The sequence below is a fragment of the Panthera uncia genome, chromosome F2, assembly GCF_023721935.1.
Source record: "Panthera uncia isolate 11264 chromosome F2, Puncia_PCG_1.0, whole genome shotgun sequence".
In the NCBI taxonomy this organism is placed as follows: domain Eukaryota; kingdom Metazoa; phylum Chordata; class Mammalia; order Carnivora; family Felidae; genus Panthera; species Panthera uncia.
In genome coordinates, this window is record NC_064812.1 from 74,159,317 (window position 1) to 74,182,343 (window position 23,027).

Below are 23,027 nucleotides of genomic sequence, written 5' to 3' on the forward strand. Positions count from 1 at the left end.
ACCAGTTTTTAAAAATACATTATAACAGAATAAAATAGAAAAGATCAGAATGCCCCGCACGTAGTAAAAGTTAGTGCGATTTTGTGAAAACTTTTGTTTTGTTTGTGGAGTGGACTTTCTGTTTATTTCTTACCGTGGGGCATGATCGGCGACCTTTGAACTCCTCTGCCCTGAACTAACCTTTCTTTTTCTAAGGACACAATGACTGAAGGCCCTGCATGGATTTTAAACCCTTGAAAGAAGACATCATTATTTCAGTCTTGGAAAAGTCCTTGTCTTTGAAATGGAAAGGTCCAAGCCAACCTTACAATAGTTAGGATCTCCTGAAAGTTGTTTATTTACACGGTGAATTAATTTTGCTCAAGTCTTTTGAAACACTAGCTTCAGATATTTGTGTAACAGGAATGTTCTAATGGAAAGACTTCAACTTATTGTCATTGCTTGAAGCCAAGGGACCGATGTGCAACACTCTATTCATTTGGGGTTCCAGTCTCCATAAATTATGTGACTCCAGCATTGTTCTGGCTCTTGTAACTAGCCAAGCTCACTTGGATAAATTTCAGTTGAAATCTCTGTATTTGCTTCTACTTGGGCATTGGGTGAGGCTCTGCGATCCTGGTAGGAGGATTACACCCAGGATGATAGAAAATGGCAGCTGGACCAGCAAACTTCTTAGGGATACGTTTTTCACTTTTTAAAAAATTTATTAAAAACATTTTTTAAACATTTGTGTATTTTTGAGAGACAAAGTGGGACAGAGCATACGTGGGGGAGGGGCAGAGAGAGAAGGAGACACGGAATCTGAAGCAGGCTCCAGGCTCTGAGATGTCAGCACAGAGCCACTCATGGACCACAAGATCAAGACCTGAGCCGAAGTCGGACGCTTAACCGACTGAGCCACCCAGGCGCCCCTTACTTATTTATTTTGAGAGAGGGAGAAAGCGCGTGTCAGGGAGGGGCAGAGACAGAATCCTAAGCAGGCTCCATGCTGTCAGCACAGAGCCCGATGCGGGTCTCAAACCCACGAACCATGAGATCAAGACTTGAGCCAAAGTCGGACACTTAATCGACTGGCCACCCAGGCGTCCCCTCTCTTCTGCTTTCCGCCTGGAGAAACCCTAGCTGAATAAACAGTCAGAACGTGCCCATAGAAGAGACGATTTTCTAGCCCGCCCCCGCTTGGCTCACTGCAGTGTTTTCTTTCCTCATTCTCTGTTTTCCTAAACTCTGAAGAACTCTCCATGATGCAGATAAAGGCCAGGTGTGCTCCATCCTGCCTGAGGGAACTTGACTTGATAAGAGGACCAGAGAGAAATCTGAATGCACACGTAAATCAAGAAGCACAACGAGGCTATGGAATGACGAGTCTTATGGAAGAAAGGGAGGGGGGGCAGGGAGACTTCAACCAGACCCTAAGGTTAAACCTGATACTTGGTCCTTGCTCTGTTGTGAGGTTACCCATTGGCTGGTGACGGAAAAGCTAGCACTAGGCTCTGAGAGATGCAGAGATGATTAAGACAGAGTCTTGTCCTCAAAGGGCACGCAGCCCAGCGGGGAGGATGCCCTCAAGGAGAGGGAGGTGGGTAGGGAGCAGGAAGTGAAATCCGGAGAGGGTAGGAATTAGCAGAGGCTGAAAGTTGGTGAAGGAGCACAGGGAGGAGAAAAACGCAGTGCAGCCGAGAACAGAAAAGGAATGGAGAGTTAGCAACTCTCTCCCCTCTGAATGGGAGCCCAGCAGGCCCCAGAGACCATGAGTCTTTAGAGACGAGGGGCCCTCTGTGCGTGTGAGCGAGGGAGTAGCAGCTGCTATGGGACCACAGCTTCCCACCCCCTAATACTTCCAAAAGGGCAATTTTTTTTCTCTTTCTTTTGAGCACCGTCTGTGACCAAGGTGAGTATCCACAATTCCCTGATTCCAATTCACATGCTGGACGTGTCTGGTAAGAAACAGCCAGGAAAGCGCCTGGGTGTCGCCGTCGGTTAATCGTCCGACATCGTCCGACATCAGCTCGGGTCACGATCTCACGGTGTGTGAGTTCGATTCCCCGCGTTGGGCTCTGTGCAGGCAGCTCGGAGCCTGGAGCCTGCTTCAGGTTCCGTGTCTCCCTCTGCCCTTCCCCCCCCACTCACACTGTCTCTCTCTCTCTCACCAAAATAAACAAACATTCAAAAAAGAAACAGCCAGGAAAGACATGATGCTTCAGGAAACTTTGTCATTTTCAAACTTCCTTTTTCTTTGTAAGAGCAAAGCAAAACAAAACCCCAACCACAAAGATCCCCTCTATTTTCTTTAGAAAATTCATATATGAATATGATTGCTTTTAGGATAGGGAAGTAAGGATCTTTTGCCCCACCTCCTCCCCCTCCCCCCTTTAATGTATCCTAAAACACAAGGAGAACAAGAAATGGAGACTTCAGCTCTGCATTTGGTGAAACCGGGGGACACTGGTCACCCGGAGGCAGACGTGGTCTGAGCCAGGAGCAGCCACGTGGAACAGAAGTACCTGGGCGAGAGGATCACCACCAGCAGGCAGGATGTGTCCTCCCGGCACGCCCTGGGGAACTTCCACACGGAGTCACCTCACACTCAACAGAAGGGTGACGTTGGTGGCCGCAGACGGACTGCACCCGGAGCCTGCCTGGCAGGTGGCCCACGTGAGCGATGGAGAGACTGAAGGCAACAAGCCCCACGCTCAGGAACGCCAGCCCCCGTGGAGGTGGGGGTAAAGTGCAGGCTGAAGGACTTAGGAGGAAGGCTGAGGATGGGAGGACGGGACCCTCCTGACATACACCACAACCGGAACGAACCTTGAGGACACAAGCCAGACGCAAAAGGGCAAATGCCGTAATGATTCCATTTATCGGAGGTACCTGGACTTGTCAAATTCAGAGACGGAAAGTAAAATAGAGGTTGCCAGGGGCTGGAGGGCAGGGGACTGGGGACTTACTACAGCTTAGGTCTGGGATGGTGAAAAAGTTGTGGAAATGCAGGGTAGCGATGGACACACGACAAGGTGACCGTACTCACTGCTACCGAATTGTGCACTTGAACATGGTTACGGTGGCAAACCTTACTCTGTGTATATTTCACGTACCCTGGCAACCATGGTTACCGTGGTTACTCTGTGTATATTTCACGACAATAACAAAAAAAAAATACAACCACAAACAACCACAGAAGACACTGAGGGCCCCTCCCCAGTGCACCTCCAGAGTGCTGACAGCCAGGCTGGTCCCCCACAGGCAGGGCCTGGAGATTCTCTTCTGAAGAAACTAAATGTTCCCAGAGAACAGACCTGAAGACACTGTCCCGGAAGGGTGCTGACTGGTGAGCCTGGACCACCGCAGACCTTTGTTCCCGTTAAGACCCCTCATCAAAGGAAGGGTGGGCAGATAAAGCCTTCGAGCAGTACCAAAGGGCAGGATGACAGAAGCCACGAACAGACATGAGCCTCAACCCCTCCGTACGCGATCCAGCAAGAGAACAGAAAATGGGGAGGAGGAGTTTCGAGGAAGCTACCTATGAAGATTTCCCAGAATTTACGGCCACAAGTTTCCAAGTAGAAAGGACAAACAGTTACTCAGAGTAACATAATGACCAATGACATTTCAGGGAGATAGAAAGATCCTGAGTTCTTCCATGGAAAAACAAGGGGATTCGGGACACGGGATGGGATTCAGAAGCCATCTGCTGTGGCTAAGCCACTTAGGAAGGCAGATTCGGCAGAGGAAATCTGTTTAACATTCTAGGTGAAAGGTTTGCTGTACGAGCATTTACAACATAAGCAAATTCGATACCGGTACTTACTTAGTGGTTTAATTTTATTTAGGTCGTGAGTCTCTCAAGAAAAAGCCCCATTCGGGAAGAGTCCTAAGTATGAAGTACAAGCAGAGTATCACCTCTGAGGCCTCAAATGTTCATGACGGTGATCAGCTGTCTTTAGTCATTCAGTGCTCCCGCATCAATGAGAACAAGAGAATGTTTGACAAAAACCATTTCTCACTGCTCTGAGCCCAGGAGGGCTGAGAACTTTAAAACACAACAGAAAATTGTTGAAATGGACTCACAGTAATTGAAAACAAAGGATTTGGGGGATCTGCCCAAAATAGGATTAACAGGTACAAAAGCCTGTTTGTAAAAGGTGTGTTAAGAAAAAGACCTTTCCAGAAGTTCGTGCCTCCTCAACGTATCTATTTCAACACAGAGAACTGAAATGGGAAATGACACTCCTACCATCTACCCTATATTTAGTATGTGACTACTAGCATTTTGATTTTACTGATCCAAATGGATTTGTACCTTTTATTCTCTTATTCCCAGAAGTTTGTTCTATGTGGGTGATACCAGTTTTGGAACCCAGTCAACATGTGTTTTGGTACACCTTTAATTGTATCTGCATGAATATTTCTAGAATGTCTCTGTTCAGTTCAGCAGGAATTGATAACAATGGTTCCTATGGGGGCAAGGGGGCAAGGGGGGGTTGTACGGCTGGAGGTTAGGGATGAAAGGCACACAAAACTGCCACCATATACTTCCCCGTAGGTCTTGAATTTAGAACCATGTGACCATATTCCTACTTAATGGTAAGTAAAATGGGGAACATTTTTACTTAAGAGAGACTAGTATGAGTATTTTGAATTCTGAGCAACAAATATTAAAAAAATTATTTTATGTTTATTTATTTTTGAGACACAGAGAGAGAGAGAGAGAGAGAGACAGAGACAGAGACAGAGACAAGCAGGGGAGGGGAAGAGACAGAGAAGGAGACACAGAATCCGAAGCAGGCTCCAGGCTCCGAGCTGTCAGCACAGAGCCTGACGCGGGGCTCGGACTTACAAACCATGAGATCGTGACCTGAGCCGAAGTCGGATGCTCAACCCACTGAGCCACCCAGGTGCCCCTCTGAGCAACAAATATTACGATGACTAAAGTTCGTGAAAGTAAATGTCTTTGAGGAGCATGAGGCCAGGGAGGCAATTTTTCATTAGAAGTCTCTCCATACCACCTGGTTTTTTGATGAACATATATTACTTGAGCAAGAATTGAAATATTTAATAAAGACATAATTTTTTAAAAATTAGAAACATCAGAAGTTTATCAAGAAGAAAATTAATATAACCTATCATTTTACTGCCCAAGGAGAGTAACATTTTGGTATATTTCACCTTCTGGTCTTTTATTTATTATTATTTTGTTTATTAATGTTTATTTTCGAGGGACAGAGTGTGAGCGGGGGAGGGGCAGAAAGTGAGGGAGACACAGAATCTGAATCAGCCTCCAGGCTCCGAGCTGTCAGCACAGAGCCCGACACGGGGCTTGAACTCACGAACCGCGAGATCATGACCTGAGCCAAAGTTGGACGCTTAACTGACTGAGCCGCCCAGGCACCCTGTCTTTGATTTCTTTTAAAATACATGTTCACTTTATATCTGACTTCCTTATCTCCTTTTTGTTCCCTCCCTTTCTCTTATTCCCATTGATTTTACAAAGCACTTTTTAAAAAGTGGTTTCTAAACCACTAAAAAAAAAAAAAAAAAAAAAGCCTCTCCAGCACTCTTCCAGGTAGAGAAAATATGCCCAGATAACTCAATTATCAGTGGGGTCTCTCCCACAAGAAGTTTTATAGCAGTGATGGATATGGCCTGTGTTGGCAATATTCACCAATTTCCATGTTACCTGTGAATCAAGTCCTCTGATATTTAAGTAAATAGGATGGTTCAATTCTGCTCACATCTCCTAATGCTGGAAGCTCTCATCTTCTACAACCCTCACGACTGGAACACCTCACCAATCCAGAGTTCATGACAGTATTTCACATCCCCTGTCCTTACAGGGGACAAGCTATCTGGGGGACAGAGCAATCAGTGCTTTCTGGTTGGTCTTACTGTATCCCTCCCCCCCCCCCCCATTTTTCTACTGCTTTACTTTTCTTTTTCTTTTTTTTTTTCAACAGTTTTAATGACTTTTTCCCCCCTAAATATTTTTAAATCCTGGGCATTGAGCACAGTGAATGAGAACAAAGTATTCTTGGGGTTCAGGCCTGGGGTTCAGAAGCAGCTCTGCAAGGGGCTAGTGATTCAGTTCTGAGCCCGAGTCTCCTCTGAGCCTCACAGGCATCGCCTGCATGTCGCTGTGGAGCATGTCCTATGTATCACACATCATTTTATGAAGTCAAATGTTTATCTGATCAGATTCAGATTACACACGTAATCTACAGTCTCTCTGTATAGATACAGATCCAGATGATAGATACAGATATGGAATGTCAGATATCAGGATTGATCCAGAAATATTTTCCTTGGGCACCTAGGTGGCTCAGTTGGTTAAGCAAAAGACTCTTGGTTTCAGCTCAGGTCACGATCTCGCGGTTTCATGAGTTCGAGCCCCACGTTGGGCTCTGCACGGGCATCGTGCAGCCCGCTTGGGATTCTCTCTCTCTGCCCCTCCACACTCACACTGTCTCTCTCAAAATAAATAAATTTTAAAAAACATTTTCCCCATTTTATTGTAGTGTTTTCATTCACTTCGGCATCTAGAGCGGAGTTGGCAGTCAGAATATGAAACGTTGGTACAAGAAGGATTTCATGGGACGGTCAGCCCACCGCCTGAGGCTCTCCCCTCCCTGGTCCCCTGGTCCCTGACTTCTCCGTGGCTCATCCCAAAACCGCACTGAGGGTGATCAGGAGCACGAAGGCCACGTTGCTACTCTGTCCACAAGTTTTTCTCATCCATAGCACGGTGTCTGTCTAGACGTTAAATGGCACGTCATTCGTTCATTCATTCATCCGGCAAGCACTCACTGAGACCCAAACCACGGGGCCTCAGGAAGTCAAACAGTGGCTGTTTCCCCTGTGGGTCACCGGACCCTCCAGACAGCCCTGTGGCTCCCTCCTCAAATTGCTGAGTCCCTGCTGCCACCAGGATCACAGTAGACAACCAGCTACCCTCCTCCCCTACTCACTGATCTTTAAGCTACTCCATAGCCCACTGCGCCCTCTGACAGTCTGTCGCCTAGTTGACTGTTACCAGTCCCTTCCTGCTAGGATATAAGCTCTCAAAGGCACAGGAGCTGTGACTGCGGCATCCAGGCACCTCGAGGTGCCCGGCGCCCTCAGATATTTTTTGAATGAGGGAACGATTGAAACATTAAAGATTTAACTGTAATTTCATCACATCATCGATTTTGCAAAAAGCCGAACATTAACAAAAATGCGGAGGCTTTGGGAGAAATCCTTCTTCCTGCATATTCAGGCATGGATCCTGGGGAAAAAAGGGCGGGCTGGCACAGTCTGGCTCCAAGGGCTTCGGGTGTTAGGAATCTAGAGACACTGAATGGATGGCCTCACATTCAGTAAGTTACAGACTGGGAAGATCTTTCACCGAGAAGCAGAGGTGTTCCCGTCCTGAAGAGGCAGAGACTCCAAAGTACTTTATACAATATAATCTGTTTCAAAACTAGCCAAAAAGCATTGTAAATCCTCACTGTTGTGTCTGTTTCCTCCTCTGACAGGTGCACTGCCGAGGAAGGGCGCCTGTGTCCAAACTGTCCTCGTAACAGCAACGCCTATGAGGGTGCCAGGCACCTTCCAGGCATTAAGTGGTGGAATTAATTAGAAAACCAAAGGGAAGGGGCGCCTGGGGGGCTCGGTCAGTTAAGCGTCAGGCTCAGATCATGATCTTGTGTGCATCGGGCTCTGTGCTGACAGCTCAGAGTTTGGAGCCTGCTTCGGATTCTGTGTCTCCTTCTCTTTCTGCCCCTCCCCTGCTCCCACTCTGTCTCTGTCTCTCAAAAAATGAAATAAAGTGTTAAAAAAATTTTTTTTAAAAAGGGAATACACATTCAATCAATACACATTCAATACACATTAATCAATAAGAAGGCAGGGAAGTGTCTAAGCCTATTTCAGAACACTTTCCACTAAAGATAGTCACAGTCAAGTTCTAGCACAAAGGGCTTATTCTTAACTTTTGGGATGGGTTTATTTTTTTATGCCTCCTGCCCTTGGGCTTTTTTTCTTCATGGGTACTACTCGAATGAAAATAGGTAAGCAAACGATACCTGGGTAGGGAATTTTCCCGTAGGTGACGATTTCATACAGGAGAATTCCAAAGGACCACACATCAGACTTAATCGTGAAACATCCAAAGTTGATCGCTTCTGGAGCCGTCCACTTAATGGGGAATTTGGCACCTAAGGGAGAAGACATGTGTCACTTGGGCCTCTGAGCTGACACGAAAAAAGTCCTCGGCATGTGGCCTTCACACTTTCCTTCTCTGGGGGAAAATTTTAATCATTTCTTTTGAATAGAGAATGCCTCCATACAGTACAAAACAGAGACAGTAGAAAACATCATACTGAAAATAGTCGCCTCCCTCCCCTGTGTCCCTTTTGGGCATTCTCCTTGTGAGAAGCAAAGTTCCTTGTGTGCCCTCCCAGGGACATCATGACGGGCCCACCTGAAACAAAAGAACGTGACACGGAATGTATAGGCATTTATTCTTCGCTCACATATTTGTCCCTTGACACCGGTCTCCAAAGCACACATCTTCAGTGTTCAGATGGTCACTGAACCCATTCTATGTTTGTATGGAATATAAATAATCCCTTGCACATTCTGGCGGGCAATCTCTGTAAACCCACACTAGCGGGAATTTCAGATACGACTCCAAATGTTCAGGTCTCCTGCCTTCATTTGCTCGGAGCAAACATTACTACTTGCGGGAACTGAGTAGCATAATGATCTGCCCAGAGGGAAGCAGTAAGGACACCAGGATTCTGGAATTTCTTGAAGTATCAGACCCAAGTTGGAAATCCGAACTAGAACAGTAAGGACAGGAGACGGCCCTGTAGAAGAGCTAGGTCCTGCACGCAGGGTACTCACTCTAGCACGTTCTGGCGATTAACCCCACAGGGCTGGGCAGCAGCAGGGGGGGTCGGGGGGTGGGTGGGGGAGGGGCAGGGTGGTTTGGGGGGGGGGGGGGGGAGGTCAGTCCTGCCCAGCGCGCCCTGCTTTGAATCCCAGGTCTGCTGTTTCCAACTTGGTGTGACCCTGGCAAGTCACTTAACTGTCTTTAGGCCTTCTGGGCACCTGTATCTCTCCGTCTCGAACCTGAGGAGACGGAACCTCCCCAAGGTTGGTGCCAGAGTCCACTGGGTTGATCTGCGTGCTTGGCACAGGCTAAGCATTCCCATTGCCCTGAAATGGCTACTATTTAATTCTAGAACCCAAGCTCTCTGCGCTAAGCCACCTGTCTCACACGAGAACAGTTATTTTTGTGAGACACCAGTCTCGTCATATCCAACAAAACCAGTGGAATATATTCCGGCTGGTGTAGGTCGAGGCGACCCCTCCTGGGTTCGATTCTTGGCTCTCCCACTTACTATGAGGCCTTAGCAGCTGCCGAATGTCCCCGTGGCCTGACCTAGAAGGTGGGAAGGGTGATGACAGGACAACAATGTGGCATCCTACATCACCTGCCTTTTCGCTGAGGACAAGTTATCACCCAACCTCAGGGGGGAGCCACCTGAACCATGATGGGCACAAGAGAGGCTAAACAGATCAAAGCGGTGTTTCCAATGCAACTTTTTTTTTTTTTTTTAAATTTTTTTAAATTTATTCATTTTTGAGAGACAGAGAGCACAAGTAAAGGAGGGGCAGAGACAGAGGGAGACACAGACTCTTAGCTGGCAGCACAGAGCCCGACGCGGGGCTCGAACTCACAAACCGGGAGATCACGACCCGAGCTGAAGTCGGACACTTAACCGACTGAGCCACCCAGGCGCCCCTCAATGCGCCTTTATAAATCCAGTAGACGTCTTCCAGAAACGGCACGCGTGTGTTTCCAGGAAAATAATCCTTGTTTAATACTTTTTGGGAATGTCAAGAGAATGCTTGGCTCTACAAAGATACGCACGCAACTTTCGTGAGTGAGACCTTCAGGATCCTCAGACCTTAAGCAACACGGAAAGGCGAGCACAGCCCCAGACAGAGCCATGAGCCAGCTTACTCTGTGCGTTTTAGTATGTGTAGAAAAACATGGAACGTGGTTAAATAAAAGGGGTGTATTTTTGTAGCATTACATTTACTTCTCCGTGTGCCATACTTTGCAAGTTTTGATTTGCAATGGAAAGGCCAGAATACAGGATACAGAATTATCGTTACAAATGTTTTCTCCACAGTTAGGAACAGTGTGCTTCGTTGTTTGGGCAAAAAGCTTTAACGTACAATTAGCAACAAAGTCTAATCTTTGTTTGCCAAGTCTCTCTTTGTTTTCCTTTGCTTAATTGAAATACAGATGACATTTATAAACTTTACACACAGTGTGTGGAGTTAATCAGGAGAGTAATTTTTTAAAAACGATTAGAATAGACCCACAAACAGCAACTACGGTACATTGTGAACATTTTACCAAAGGAGTTCTTTTCTTCTTTTTAAATTTTTTTTTAAGGTTTACTCATTTTTGGGGGGAGAGAGAGACAGACAGACAGACAGACACAGAGGGCGAGTGGGGGGAGGGGCAGAGAGAGAGGGAGACAGAGAATCCGAAGCAGCTCCAGGCTCTGAGCTGTCAGCACAGAGCCCGACGTGGGGCTTGAACCCACAGATCGCGAGATCATGACCTGAGCCAAAGTCGGACGCTTAACCAACTGAACCATCCAGGAGCCCCAGGAGTTCTTTTTTTAAAATGATGACTATTGTAATTGCTTTGTAAAAGAAAAAAGAGAGAGAGAGAAAGGGAGAGAGAGAAACGAAATAAAACGAAACAGCAAGACAGCTGAAGCGGTGAGGACAACATACCTTCCCTTGCTGTGTACTCATTGTCCTCGATCACGCGAGCGAGCCCAAAATCCGCAATTTTGCACATGAGTGACTCAGAGACCAGAACGTTTGCTGCTCGTAGATCTCGGTGAATGTAGTTCTTCCTCTCGATGTATGCCATTCCCTCTGCAATCTGCAAACAGAAAAGCGCTCTCATTTTCCGTTGAGGGTAACCTATCACAGAGGACCATCAGGAAAACCAAAAAGACTTACAAGTTCCTGAAATCCTTTCCCGTCTATTCTTCTGAGCTTTCAAAAATTTGAAAACAGTGGGTAGGCGGGCACCTGAGAGGCTCAGTCAGTTAAGAGTCCGACTCCTGGTTTCGGCTCGGGCCATGATCTCACTGCGTTGGGCTCTGTGCTGACAGGGCAGAGCCTGCTTGGGATTCTCTCTGTCTCTCTCTCTGCCCCTCCCCTGCTCACTCTCTTTGTCTCTCAAATAAACAAACAAATAAATACAGTGGATAAATTACAACTGCTCTTTTGAGTCCTTTCTAAAAGAGCTGCCCCCCCCCCCACACTCCAATGATAGTTGAAAAGGGCCAAAAGGAAAGAGGGGGGCCAAGCACAAACTAGCAAACCCCCCCCCCCCCCCCCCCCCCCCCCCACACACACCCTGGTGGGATGCGTGTGATAGTCCTCAGGCACTCCTGGCTACCCAAGAACAAAGGAAAGGACAGAAAACAAATGGTTAAACTGATTGCGTCTCCATCAGTTTACAGATATCTCATCAACAGCCTAATCTGCAGGAAATGATTATGCTTTGCTAAATGGGGAAACAACCTTAGCTGACAACAGCTAGGCCTCCAGTCACCTGTCAATCCTCTTTAGCATACGGAAATCACTTTGAGAAACCTTCTCTTGACTTTACCTCCCCCAACCCCACAGCATATAAGCAGTCATTCCGCACAACCCCAGGGTTGAGGTCCTGTCCTCACGCTTTAATAAAATCACCTTTTTGCACCAAAGGTGTCTTCAAGAATTCTTTCTTGGCCATCAGCTCCAAACCCCGCCATCACCCCAAAACCCCATCAACAGTGATCACGTCTCAACCGGATTTTTGTCACAGCTACGTGTGTTGACGTTTCCTAATGTGTGGGCAATCTTTTTTAAGACCCCCACTAAATTCTTGCACAGAGCTACACGGATGTCATGATCCCCGTGCTTCAAATGAGAAAACAGAGCTGGAGAAAGGGCCATGCTCACACAAGGAAATTATCAGGGTATTAAGAACAGCATGTCCTTGGTCAGCAAGATCCTTGCTGCCAGGTTCATCAGCAGCCCACAGGGCCAGTTCTCCAAGCTCTCCCCGCACTGTCGATGAGCAGAGAGCTTCACCCTGACAACAAAGCACGCCAGCAGGAAAGAAGCAAAGATTTAAACAAAACTGTAGTAAAGCCAGGGAGGTGAAACTACTCCTCGCAGAACTTGGTTTTTAAGGAAATCCAAATGAGATGTTTAGGGGAAAACTACCAAATTATAAAGATAAGGATCTGGAAGGAAGGAGGGAAGGAAGGAAGGAGGGAGGGAAGGAAGGAAGGGAGGAAGGAAGGAAGGAAGGGAGGGAGGGAGGAAGGAAGGAAGGAGGGAAGGAAGGAGGGAAGGAAGGAGGGAAGGAAGGAGGGAAGGAAGGAGGGAAGGAAGGGAGGAAGGGAGGAAGGAAGGGAGGAAAGGGAGGAAGGAAGGAAGGAGGGAAGGAAGGGAGGAAGGGAGGGAGGGAGGGAGGGAGGGAGGGAGGAAGGAGGGAAGGAAGGAGGGAAGGAAGGGAGGAAGGGAGGGAGGGAGGGAGGGAGGGAGGAAGGAAGGAAGGAAGGAATCAAGGATGGACAGAAGGAAGGAAGGAAGGAAGGAAGGAAGGAAGGAGGGAGGGAGGGAAGGAGGGAGCTGTATCTGGTGAGCAGTTAGAAAGTTCTAATTAGGATCGCGTCACATAGGAATGAATGTATTCTTCTGGATTCTATCTTGAAATCCAAGAGTCTCAGCTCGGAGGGCCTGACTTTCACCCCTCATCCACTCAGTTCAAACCCCCTTTCAGCAAGGCCAAGCCGCTTTGCCAAGGTGTCGTTCCTTGTTACCGGCTGTGCTCCTCCTGGACCCTCTCCTGGAATGCCTTTCCTCCCCTTCCCTCAACCCCTCTGCGATGAGTTCTCGTCACTCTCTGCCCACCGTCAAGGGTCACCTTGTACAAAACCACGTGCTGGTACCGATTAGAGCTTGGTCTTTATTTTTACGCTGTTTAATGTGTTTATCGTGTCAGGCCTGCCAGACAGTAAACACCTCCAGGGCCGAAGCCACACCCTGTACCTTGTATGCTTTCACTTCTATCTCCTGGAACCTTCCTTCACCAAACCTCTTCTCAGAGCTTTTTACAAGCAAGAGCGGTGCGTGTGGCCCTTGACTAGGCAGGTGGCGTGGAAGACCCAGCCTACGTGAACCCCTACAGGGGGAAGTTGGAGTCAGGTCCCTGCTTGGCCAGCCTGGCCGGCCCTCACTTCCGTGAGGGCCCAGGTGACCGCATCCCTGATGCTTTAGTCCTCTGTGCCACTCCGGCCGGGTCACTCCCGGCTCAAAGCCAGCCTCAGGCCAATGTCTGAACTCTGTAACCCCGCCACTCAGGCCCCGTGTGACCGGCCCCTGCTCGGCCCTCCTGCCTCCTCACCACGAGCAGCTCCTGTCCCATATCCTGGTTCCCCAGCTGCCCCTGCTGGACACATTCACTCTGGTCTCTTTGGCCTGGCCAACTCATTCTGAGGGCCTCAGTGGGGATGTCACTGCCTCTAAGAAGCCTTACCCAGCTCTCCTCGGGGAATGCGTGTGGTCCCAGGGCTCTCTGCTCCTCACCTGTTTACCTACGAGCCCTGCGGGAATATAAATCAGGGCAGGCGTAGGGTGTGCCCGTTTCTGTTCCTGGGCCTTTATGTAACATTCCAGTAACTATACGTAAACCGGGTCAGGAAGCCCAGCGAGCCAAAGTCGGCTACAATCTCAACCTGGGCCTGCACCGCAGTTGGACAGAGCACTCAGGAAGCAGATGACCCACACAGATGTGCACTGGTGGCATGGACAGAGCTTCTAGAACATGGCACCAAGTATCCACACCTCTCTGGCTCTTGGGGACAGATTTTGATGACCCATATGTTATTAAAAAAAAAAAAAAGGCAATAATTATCCTTGTCCTTGGAACTTTAACGAGGCTGAAAGGAAATTTCTTTCCCAGAATCATACCACAGGTTAATGTGATGGTCTGGAAGTCAATTTAATTTCCCTTGTGTACGTTTAGCGGTTAAAATGAAAGCTTAACCCCTCTGCTAGTATTTCTTTAAAAATGGTTTTCTTAATATTTATGTTTGAGAGAGAGAGAGAACATGCATGAGTAGGGGACGGGCAGAGAGAGGGGGGACAGAGGATCCGAAGCAGGCTCTGAGCGGACAGCAGTGAGCCCGATGTGGGGCTCGATCCCACGAACTGGGGGATCGTGACCTGAGCCGAAACCAAGAGTCGGGCGCTTAAGCGACTGAGCCACCCGGGCACCCTTGACTTGACCTTTATGTTTTAAATCAGATGAAGAGATTCTCTCATCATCCCGGACCACGGCAGCTTCACAACGCCAGGCCCAGGGATGTACAAGCGCGAGAGGACCTCAATTCCGCAAACCACCTGCTGAGGCTAAAGCAGCAATTAAATGGGTCTCTTCTGTGTGCGCCAATTCCTGACTCTGTATTAGAGAGTCTGGGTGTGAAGCTACTGGGGAAATTTGAAATACAAAGCACCTCCATTATCTAAAATGAGAACAGTCACGTAAAAAGATAACGATGGCGACGTTTTCGTGCTCCTGGCTTTAAGCAAACTGATTTAGGTTTGGGTGTGTTTTGCATTTCTCATGCTCTTCAGCTCAAATAGCATGACAAACGTACATTTCTTGGTTCCTCTTTCTGTACCTTCAGTGGAAATATATGAGGGTGACATTTCTGCCTTTGGGGAGTGTGTGTGTGCACACGCGTGTTGTTCACTGCTGTCCTGGGAGGGCAGTGAGGAATTATTAAGTAAGATAGTGACCCCCTGGGATCCCAGCCTGGGCCAGTAGCCCAGATGGGCTCCGGTGAAATTCCAGGCATCTAGTACCTGGTGAAAGTTCTAGGCACGGGGGTGACATTAAAAATGCTGTTTCCCGAGTTAAAGGGCAGGTGCTTAAAAAGCAGGCTTTAAGTCTCATGCAATGCAAGTTTTTCAGAGAGGCCATTTGAATGTGCTGTTAGAAGAAAAGACATTGGTCATCAGAGGTCTGCCAATCAGCTTTCAAACATGGGGGAAATCAAGGGGCTAAAAATAGGTGTGCAACCAGAGAAAGAAGGGGTTATCAAATGTTCTGACCCCAAACACATTGGCCTGCCTATTTTTGCTGTTGGTGTGAAATAGAAAGTGTCCTCCCTCCCAACCTGTGTACCCTCCCTGGCCCACAACAAATCAGAAGGCGCCATGTCTTCCAAGGGCAGGTGACCCGGCCGTGTTGGCTGGTGGGTGAGCTGGACTGGGGGGGGTGGGTTTCCGACCCTCACCCAGCATCTCAGAGGGTCCTCGCGGGCACACTCGACGGGGCGTTGCGGTCCGTGGGTGTCTACGTTCTGGTACATCCACGTCTACAGACGTGGTTTTACAGACACACACACGTACACACACAAATACAATACAAGCGCAGGGCGAGTGTTCAGAACTCTTAACAGCCTCTGCTCCCTCTGCCCATCATTTTCTACTGCAAACAAACACATATACACGCACGTATGCAAAGTGGGGACGGAACACAAAATCTAGAGTCCTATTTACTTTGCAAATACATTTTTTTTTCCCCCAGGGTACAAGGTCGGAAATCACACCAAACTTTTTCAGAAGCATTTGAGCTGAGTTCACTCGTTTTTAAATTCCTGCTCCAACAGTAACATTTAGGTAGAGAAAGTCTGTGTGTTCCTCTTCCCCAAAGGAGGCGTAAACATGGCAGGCAGCTCAGGAGACCCTCTCCACACACCCCTGCCTGGGCCGCTCTGACGAAGGCCACACGGGTCCTGCCCTTTTCAGTGACCCGTGGCTTCCATCATCAAATACATTTATGGAGACGCGAGTTGCCAGTGACCGACTCGCGGCTCTCAGTACAGTTCTGCTTGGGGCAGAAAATACCTAATGACTACAGGCTTTGGGTCAGTATCAGAGGCTTATCTCATGTGGACTACAACTCTGGAAGGGGAAAAAAAAATCTCAATTATGTTCTTACATACCAAAGCAGAGCTCAAATAAACCTTGCAAGTGACCTTCCTTGCTAGCAACCGACCACAGAGGTCCTGCATCTTTTCCTGTTTTTCTTAGAAGCCCCATCAGCAACCAGCATCCCAGCATCCCACACAGGACTCACGTCCCCCTCTCCCCCGCCCGCCTTCCAGTAGACTCCCTCCGGTTCACAGGCTCTGAGCCTTCAGTAGCCTTCCCAGGCCTGTGCTCTGTGGATGGTCTGCTGGGCACACACACTGGGCTGCTTTCACCAGAGAATCGGAGTGATGCTTTGGACAGATAACAAAAGGCTCGTGTGGATGGCCTTGCTCTGGAAGTCTTGCTCCGGTGTTCTGTTCGTCCTAATTACTATCACTTTCCTGAGAAATTGGCAAGCAACAAGCTATCTGGCTTAGTGAGTCATTTTTTATTTTAATGAGGAAGAAGCCTGCATTTGAATCGGATGACGGAGGGAACAAAGGAATGGAAGGAGCCTAATTGAGGGACTCAGTGTGATCTCTCAAGCACAGCTAAAATCTGCCCCAGGAAGTTCCAGCCTAAATGAGAAACTGGAACTGAAAATACAACCTGTCTCAGAATTGGCTGGTTGGAAAACATTTGTCATCTAGACCAGCAACAAGAGAAATTAAACAAGCAAAGTGCCAAAAGGCAGGAGAGAATAAAAAAATCTGGTTTTCTTATGCTTTACCTGTCCTATTAGGCATCGGTAACTTCATTCTTTAGATAGGCATTTCCTTCCTACCCTTGGGACAAAGAGGATTCCAATCACTAATTACTTTCAAATGCCCTAGGGGGCTCATGAAATAATGATGGGGATAGTATTAATAAGCTGGAATGGAACAAATGAGGAACAACTGAGTAAAACCCAGGGTCTGTGTGAAGGGTCCTTGTAACAGGAAGCCTCTAGAGTCCATCCCAACTGACCTAAAGACCATTTCATGACATAAAGACAACAGGGAGCTTTCAAACAGAAAGCTTAAGTGAGAACACATCCCCTCTGTAGTCCAAATGTGGCAGCATGTGTCTTACAGCACTCGATAGTTTTATAGAAACACTTCTGTATAAATATTCATTGATCTTTCTATACTGGATTCCTACAGTCTTTAATGTGTAGTTTGGATGGAGAAAGCACGGAGCTCACCCCTCGCTGGGTTTTGGGTCAAAATTTCCTAGAAATTTTGTTTTAGCTTTATTTGGTTATTATAACATTCTTCTTTATTCTTCCCTTTCAAGCACAACTGCTAAGAAATAGTGAAGTCTTTTCCTTTGATAATGATGGTGGGGACGGTGATGATTATAGCTACTGGGTACACAGTGCTTACTCTGCCCAGGCATCTGACGAAGCATTTATACTCCTTATAACAAGCCCACGAGGCAGGCGATATTCGTGGTAAGGATGAGGAAGCGGAGTCTTGGAGAAGGTCATTTTTTCCTGGATAAACCTGGGTTTTAATCCAAGTCTGGCTGGTCCCACCACCTGTGCTCTGAACCCTTCATCCAGACTGGCATCTTCCTTTACCAAGAGGTACACGTAGTGGAATGCTCACAAGCAGGTAAAAGGAGGGAAAAGAGAGAGAGAGAGGAAAAAAAACAAAACTAGATAACTTAAAAAGTGGCCAAGTTAAAGTTTGCAGTCTGTCCGACTACCGTCAGAGCTCTCAGATGAGGGCAGTTTGGCATATGCGAACTTGGGGCTCGTAAGTTTCCTGTGACCGGTCAAAATTTAATCAAACCGACATCAAACTTTCCATGGAGACAGTTTCGTTGAATAATCATACTTAAATCAGCAAGTTTCCATGAAGGAGATTCACCTTCTTTAGCGAAAAAGGAAGACAAACCTGTCAACTAATTCCCATAGAGGTTTTCTTGAGAGAACTTTAATTAGACTACTTCACGCCCATCGGGATGGCTATTGTAAAGACCAACAAAGAGACACCAAAGAAAAACAGAAAGTGACAAGTGTTGGTGAGGATATGGAGAAATCTGGAACCCTTGTGCACTGCTGGTGGGAATGCAGAATGCTACAACCGTATAAGGAAGACAGAACGGGTATTCCTAAAAACATTACCACACAAACATGGAATTATCCTGGGATCCATCGATCCCACTTCTGGGTGCATACGCCCCAAATTAAAAGCAGATATTTATACAATATCTGACGGATATTTGTATACCCCTATTCACAGCGGCATTATTCACAATAGTCAAATGGCGGAAGCAACCTAAGAGTCCACTGATGAGTGAATGGATAAGCAGAATGTGATCTATACATACGACGGAATATTTAGCCTTAAAGAGGAGTGAAATTTTGACACCTGCTACAACATGGATGAGCCTCGAGGACATTATGTGAAGTGAGCTAAGCCAGGCACGAAAGGGCAGATGCTGTATGGTTCCACTCATGTCACGGACTTAACGTGGTCAAATTCGTAGACACAAAGGAAAATGGTGGTTGCAAGAGGCCAGTGGCGGGGGAGAACGGGGAGTTGTTTGATGGGTATAGTGTTCTATTTTTGCAAGGTGAGGGGCGCCTGGGTGGCTCAGTCGGTGAAGTGACCGATTTCAGCTCAGGTCACGATCTCGCAGTTTGTGAGTTCGAGCCCCGTGTCGGGTTCTGTGCTGCCGGCTCAGAGCCTGGAGCCTGCTTCGGATTCTGCGTCTCCTTCTCTCTCTGCCCCTCCCCCACTTGTGCTCTGTCTCTATCAAAAATAAATAAATCTAAAAAAAAAAATTTTTTTTTTTTTTTTAATTTTTGCAAGGTGAAAAAAGTTCTGGAGATGGACGGTGGTAATGATTGCACGGCCCTGCCACTGAGCTGCGCACCTAAAAATGATAGATCTTCTGTTCTGTTCATTTCACGCGCCCCTCTCCCCCACAGCTACATTGGAAGCCTCGCACCGTCGGGAAGCAGGACCGGAGGCCAGCAAAGGCTTTCTGCCGCAGGGAGCCCAGCACAGCACTCGTCACCCACCCGCCTGTGGGTGCAGCTGGCTGATCAAGGTGCGGCTTCCCGGTGGCACACCAGGCGGGACTAAACCAAACTGGGAAGCAGGGAAAGCTCCTCCCCATCACTTCTTCGCCTGGGGCAGCTCCTCCATCCGGCCTCAGATAAACCCTGGCCCCGACTGCGACGACCCACCTAGGGCCTGGCGGGAAAGAGATTACCGACGCTGCCTCGGGACACAGTTGGGACCGTTGCGACTGTGCGCCCTAAACTTTAGAAGGACTCAGCTGGAGTTTACACAAGATGGGGCTGGGATTCTCCTCAAAGCCTCCAGTTTCCCACTTGGCAAAATGGGGCTAATATTAGTAACAACCTGGTAAAGTCCAGAGGAGATTGAGAAGAGAACGGAAGGACGTTCAGCGCAAGATGACCACTCTCGTCACTGCTACGCTCCTCCTCCTGCTGCTGCTGTTAATAACAGAAAAGACCAAAATCCCGATGTGGCTCCTAACGGTGACATGACAGACAGCGGAGCAGATTCCGTGGAGCCCAGGGACAGTGGCAGGAAGCTGTGGCGCAGGGCGGGGTGTGGTCCCTGGCACGCCGGCTCGCGGCTTTGGCCGACTGGACGCGAGCGGCCTTGGCAGAGGCTAAACTTGAAGACGCTGCCTCCGCTCGGGGTGGGCAGCGAGCTCCCTCCCACCAGCTGCCCGAGAGGGTAAAGGGATGGTCCGCCAACGACGCCCCCACCCCCCCACCCCTGCCGCGAAAGAGACTGGCCAGTTCTGCACACTCAGGACAAGGCGGTGAATCAATGACACTGGGGATCAGAAAGCTCCTTTGCTTACCGTCCCCTCTTCCGTCATCATCAGTTTCGTCGGTACTACTGTGCCATAAACGAGCTACCCCCTGATCTGTGGCTAACGAGCCCCGCTCCTGCTTATCGCTTTGAAAAGCAAGCAGATTTTGAGAAGGAAGCAAATGGTTCACAACTTATCCCGCCACAGAGGGAGGAAGTGAGAAAAGAACCCAATGGGTCTTGTTTCTGAGCTCGAATACCGATTTCCTCTGAGGTGGGATGTGAACCAACCCAGACGGTCCCCCCGCCCTGACACCTCAAACTGAGAAACAATTCACTCTATTCATTGCCACTGGGTCTTACGCGTAAGTGAGGGATCAATAAATTCTACTCCTGAAGCCAATATTACACTCTACGGTAACTAACTAGTATTTAGATTGTTTTTTTTAATGTTTATTTAGTTTTGAGAGAGAGAGAGAGAGAGAGAGAGACAGAGTGCAAGCCAGGAAGGGGCAGAGAGAGAGGACACAGAATCCAAAGCAGGCTCCAGGCTCTGAGACGTCAGCACAGAGCCCGACGTGGGGCTCGAACCCACGAACTGCGAGATCATGACCGGAGCCGAAGTCGGATGCTCAAAAGACTGAGCCACCCAGGCGCCCCAACTAGAATTTAAATAAAAACTTGACACAAACCAAAAAAGCCAAATTTTGCTCAGTGAAAACAAGCTGTGAATGTCAAGAGACATAAAAAACATTTATATTCTGATCTTGTTATCTGGCTAGTGGGCAGGGGATGGGCAGGGGTTCTGTGGTAAGGAAACAAAATGAGTAAAGGTTTGTCCCCAGAAATGTTTTGTATTGTTATTTATATTAGGGAAGAATTGGAGGTTCTTCATATGGGAATGTTAAGGAAATCATCGTATAATCATAGGAACAGAATATTATGTTGTAAAGGCACATACATGTTTTTTTATTTTTTTAATTTTTTTTTAACGTTTATTTATTTTTGAGACAGAGAGAGACAGAGCATGAACGGGGGAGGGGCAGAGAGAGAGGGAGACACAGAATCAGAAGCAGGCTCCAGGCTCTGAGCCGTCAGCCCAGAGCCCGATGCGGGGCTCGAACTCACTGACCGTGAGATCGTGACCTGAGCTGAAGTCGGACACTCTACTGACTGAGCCACCCAGGCGCCCCAGCACATACATGTTTATAACGTGATATTTATTTTTAATACAAGGAAAAATTATTGGAAAATATATTGGAAAAATATTGAAAAATATTCAGTCCAATACATACAAAACAGCACAGCATTTACAGTACAAATCTAATGCATAATTAGAAATAATTAAAATGGATGGTGAGGCACTAATAGAAAAAAATGAGCAGAAGGTTTAAAGAGTTCCCAGAAAAATATACTGCAAAGAATAAATACGGAAAAAGGTGCTTGACCTCATCTATGTTAAATAAACATAAATTACAATAATGAATGCTAAATCTGATCTATCCGACTGGATTGGAGAAGGCTAACAATACCAAGTTTGGGCAAGGAGAGGAGACAAAAGATACTCTCATTTTTTGGAAAGACTTTCAGGAGTAACTATCAAAATTTTAAATGTACACACACTTTTGGTAGATCTATAACCTACAATTAATTTCATTTTTTTAAACATTTTATTTATTTTTGAGAGAGAGAGAGAGAGATGGAGAGAGAGAGGGAGGGAGAGAGAGAGGGAGGGAGAGAGGATTAGAAGGTGGGTTCTGTGCTGACAGCCTGCTTGGGATTCTGTCTCTCCCTCTCTTTCTGCCCCTCCCCTACTCACACTCTCTCTCAGAATAAATAAGCTTAAACAAAGAATGAGGGGGGCCATTCTACACTGATATACAAAAATAGCCAAGATAGATCAAGCTACGGAGTTGCAGCATATTGCACATATCATGCATTTCCGTGGGGACCGGGAGGAATGACCATAACCAATGCTGGTAACTGGAATGATGCATTAGAATTGCCAAAATTGGGACCGAGGAATTGGGGTATAAGGTTTTTAGTTTCTAAGCTAGAGTATACTTTACTTTGACTTTTCTTCTTTTTTAACCCATTATCAATGCAATGCTTAAAAAAATATCATTAAACAAATAAAACTGAAATGTAGCATAAGAACACACAAAAAAGCTTATAACAGGAAAATGGCATCTGAATGCTATGTTTTCATTTGTTTTCAATATTTCTATCAGAAACGTGCACTGACTTTTTTCTTAATGATTATTTATTTTGAGACAGAGAGAACAGGGGAGGAAGAGAGAGAGAGAGAATCCCAAGCAGACTCCAAGCTGTCAGCACAGACCCTGACGTGGGGCTCAAACTCATGAACCGTGAGATCATGACCTGAGCTGAAATCAAGAGCCCAAAGCTTAACCGACTGAGCCGCCCAGGTGCCCCTGCACTGACTTCTACTAAGCAAAACAACCTCTCTTTAAAAAAAAAAAAAGAAAGAAAGAAAGAAAGAAAGATCTGATATGGATCACATTTTCCAAGAATTTCCCAGAGCATGAATACCTGTTTTGTGCTACGTCCGCTTTGAAAGACTTCTAGGATTACTCACTAGGTACGTATTCACATATACACAATCATATCAATACGTGGGTATGCCCCAAGTTAACAGAAAGCAGCTAGGAATGTACTTGGGGGGTCCGGTCACTGTGGCTTCACGAGGATGCCACCCCCAGAGGACACTCTTCATCCACTACAAGAATGAAGATCACTGTCATTCTGAGGCAGGGTTTTCCACTTACACCCAGGCCATTCTGCCCGCTAGGAGCCTGGTCCTGTTCTGGGCGGGTGGCAACGAAACGGCGTCCCTGCCCTGTGGGGTTTACTTCCTAATGGGGCAGACAGAAAAGAGCACGTCGGCAAACAGACGTCCCCTGTTGTGGGACAGCTAAGCACGGAAGGAAACACAGAGGCGCGCGTGCTGTGTTTCAACTCCAACGACGCACTTGAAAGAACTTGAGTTTGGCTGGGTTGGCAAAGCCTGGGCTGTGGCTCTAGAACTAATCCACGACTTCTCTTTCCTGGGACCAACTGAAAGCAGCCTGTGACGAGATCTGATAAACTCCAAATATACCTGAGACAGAGGCGCTGTAATCATTGTATTTACATTTCTTTTTTTAATTTCTTTTTTATTTTTAT

The 23,027-nt window shown here is 47.3% G+C and overlaps 1 protein-coding gene across 5 annotated transcripts in view; it reads right to left on the reverse strand.

Moving 5' to 3' along the window:
- LYN (LYN proto-oncogene, Src family tyrosine kinase) overlaps nt 1–23,027 on the reverse strand; it is a 122,956-nt gene that overhangs the window by 3,043 nt on the left and 96,886 nt on the right. For all 5 annotated transcript variants that reach the window (XM_049633691.1, XM_049633687.1, XM_049633689.1 and 2 more), the window contains exons 11-12: nt 10,801–10,954; nt 8,061–8,192 (exon numbers count right to left, since the gene is read on the reverse strand). In XM_049633691.1, coding sequence (XP_049489648.1) covers nt 8,061–8,192; nt 10,801–10,954 — 286 coding nt within the window. The remainder of the gene's footprint in view (nt 1–8,060; nt 8,193–10,800; nt 10,955–23,027) is intronic.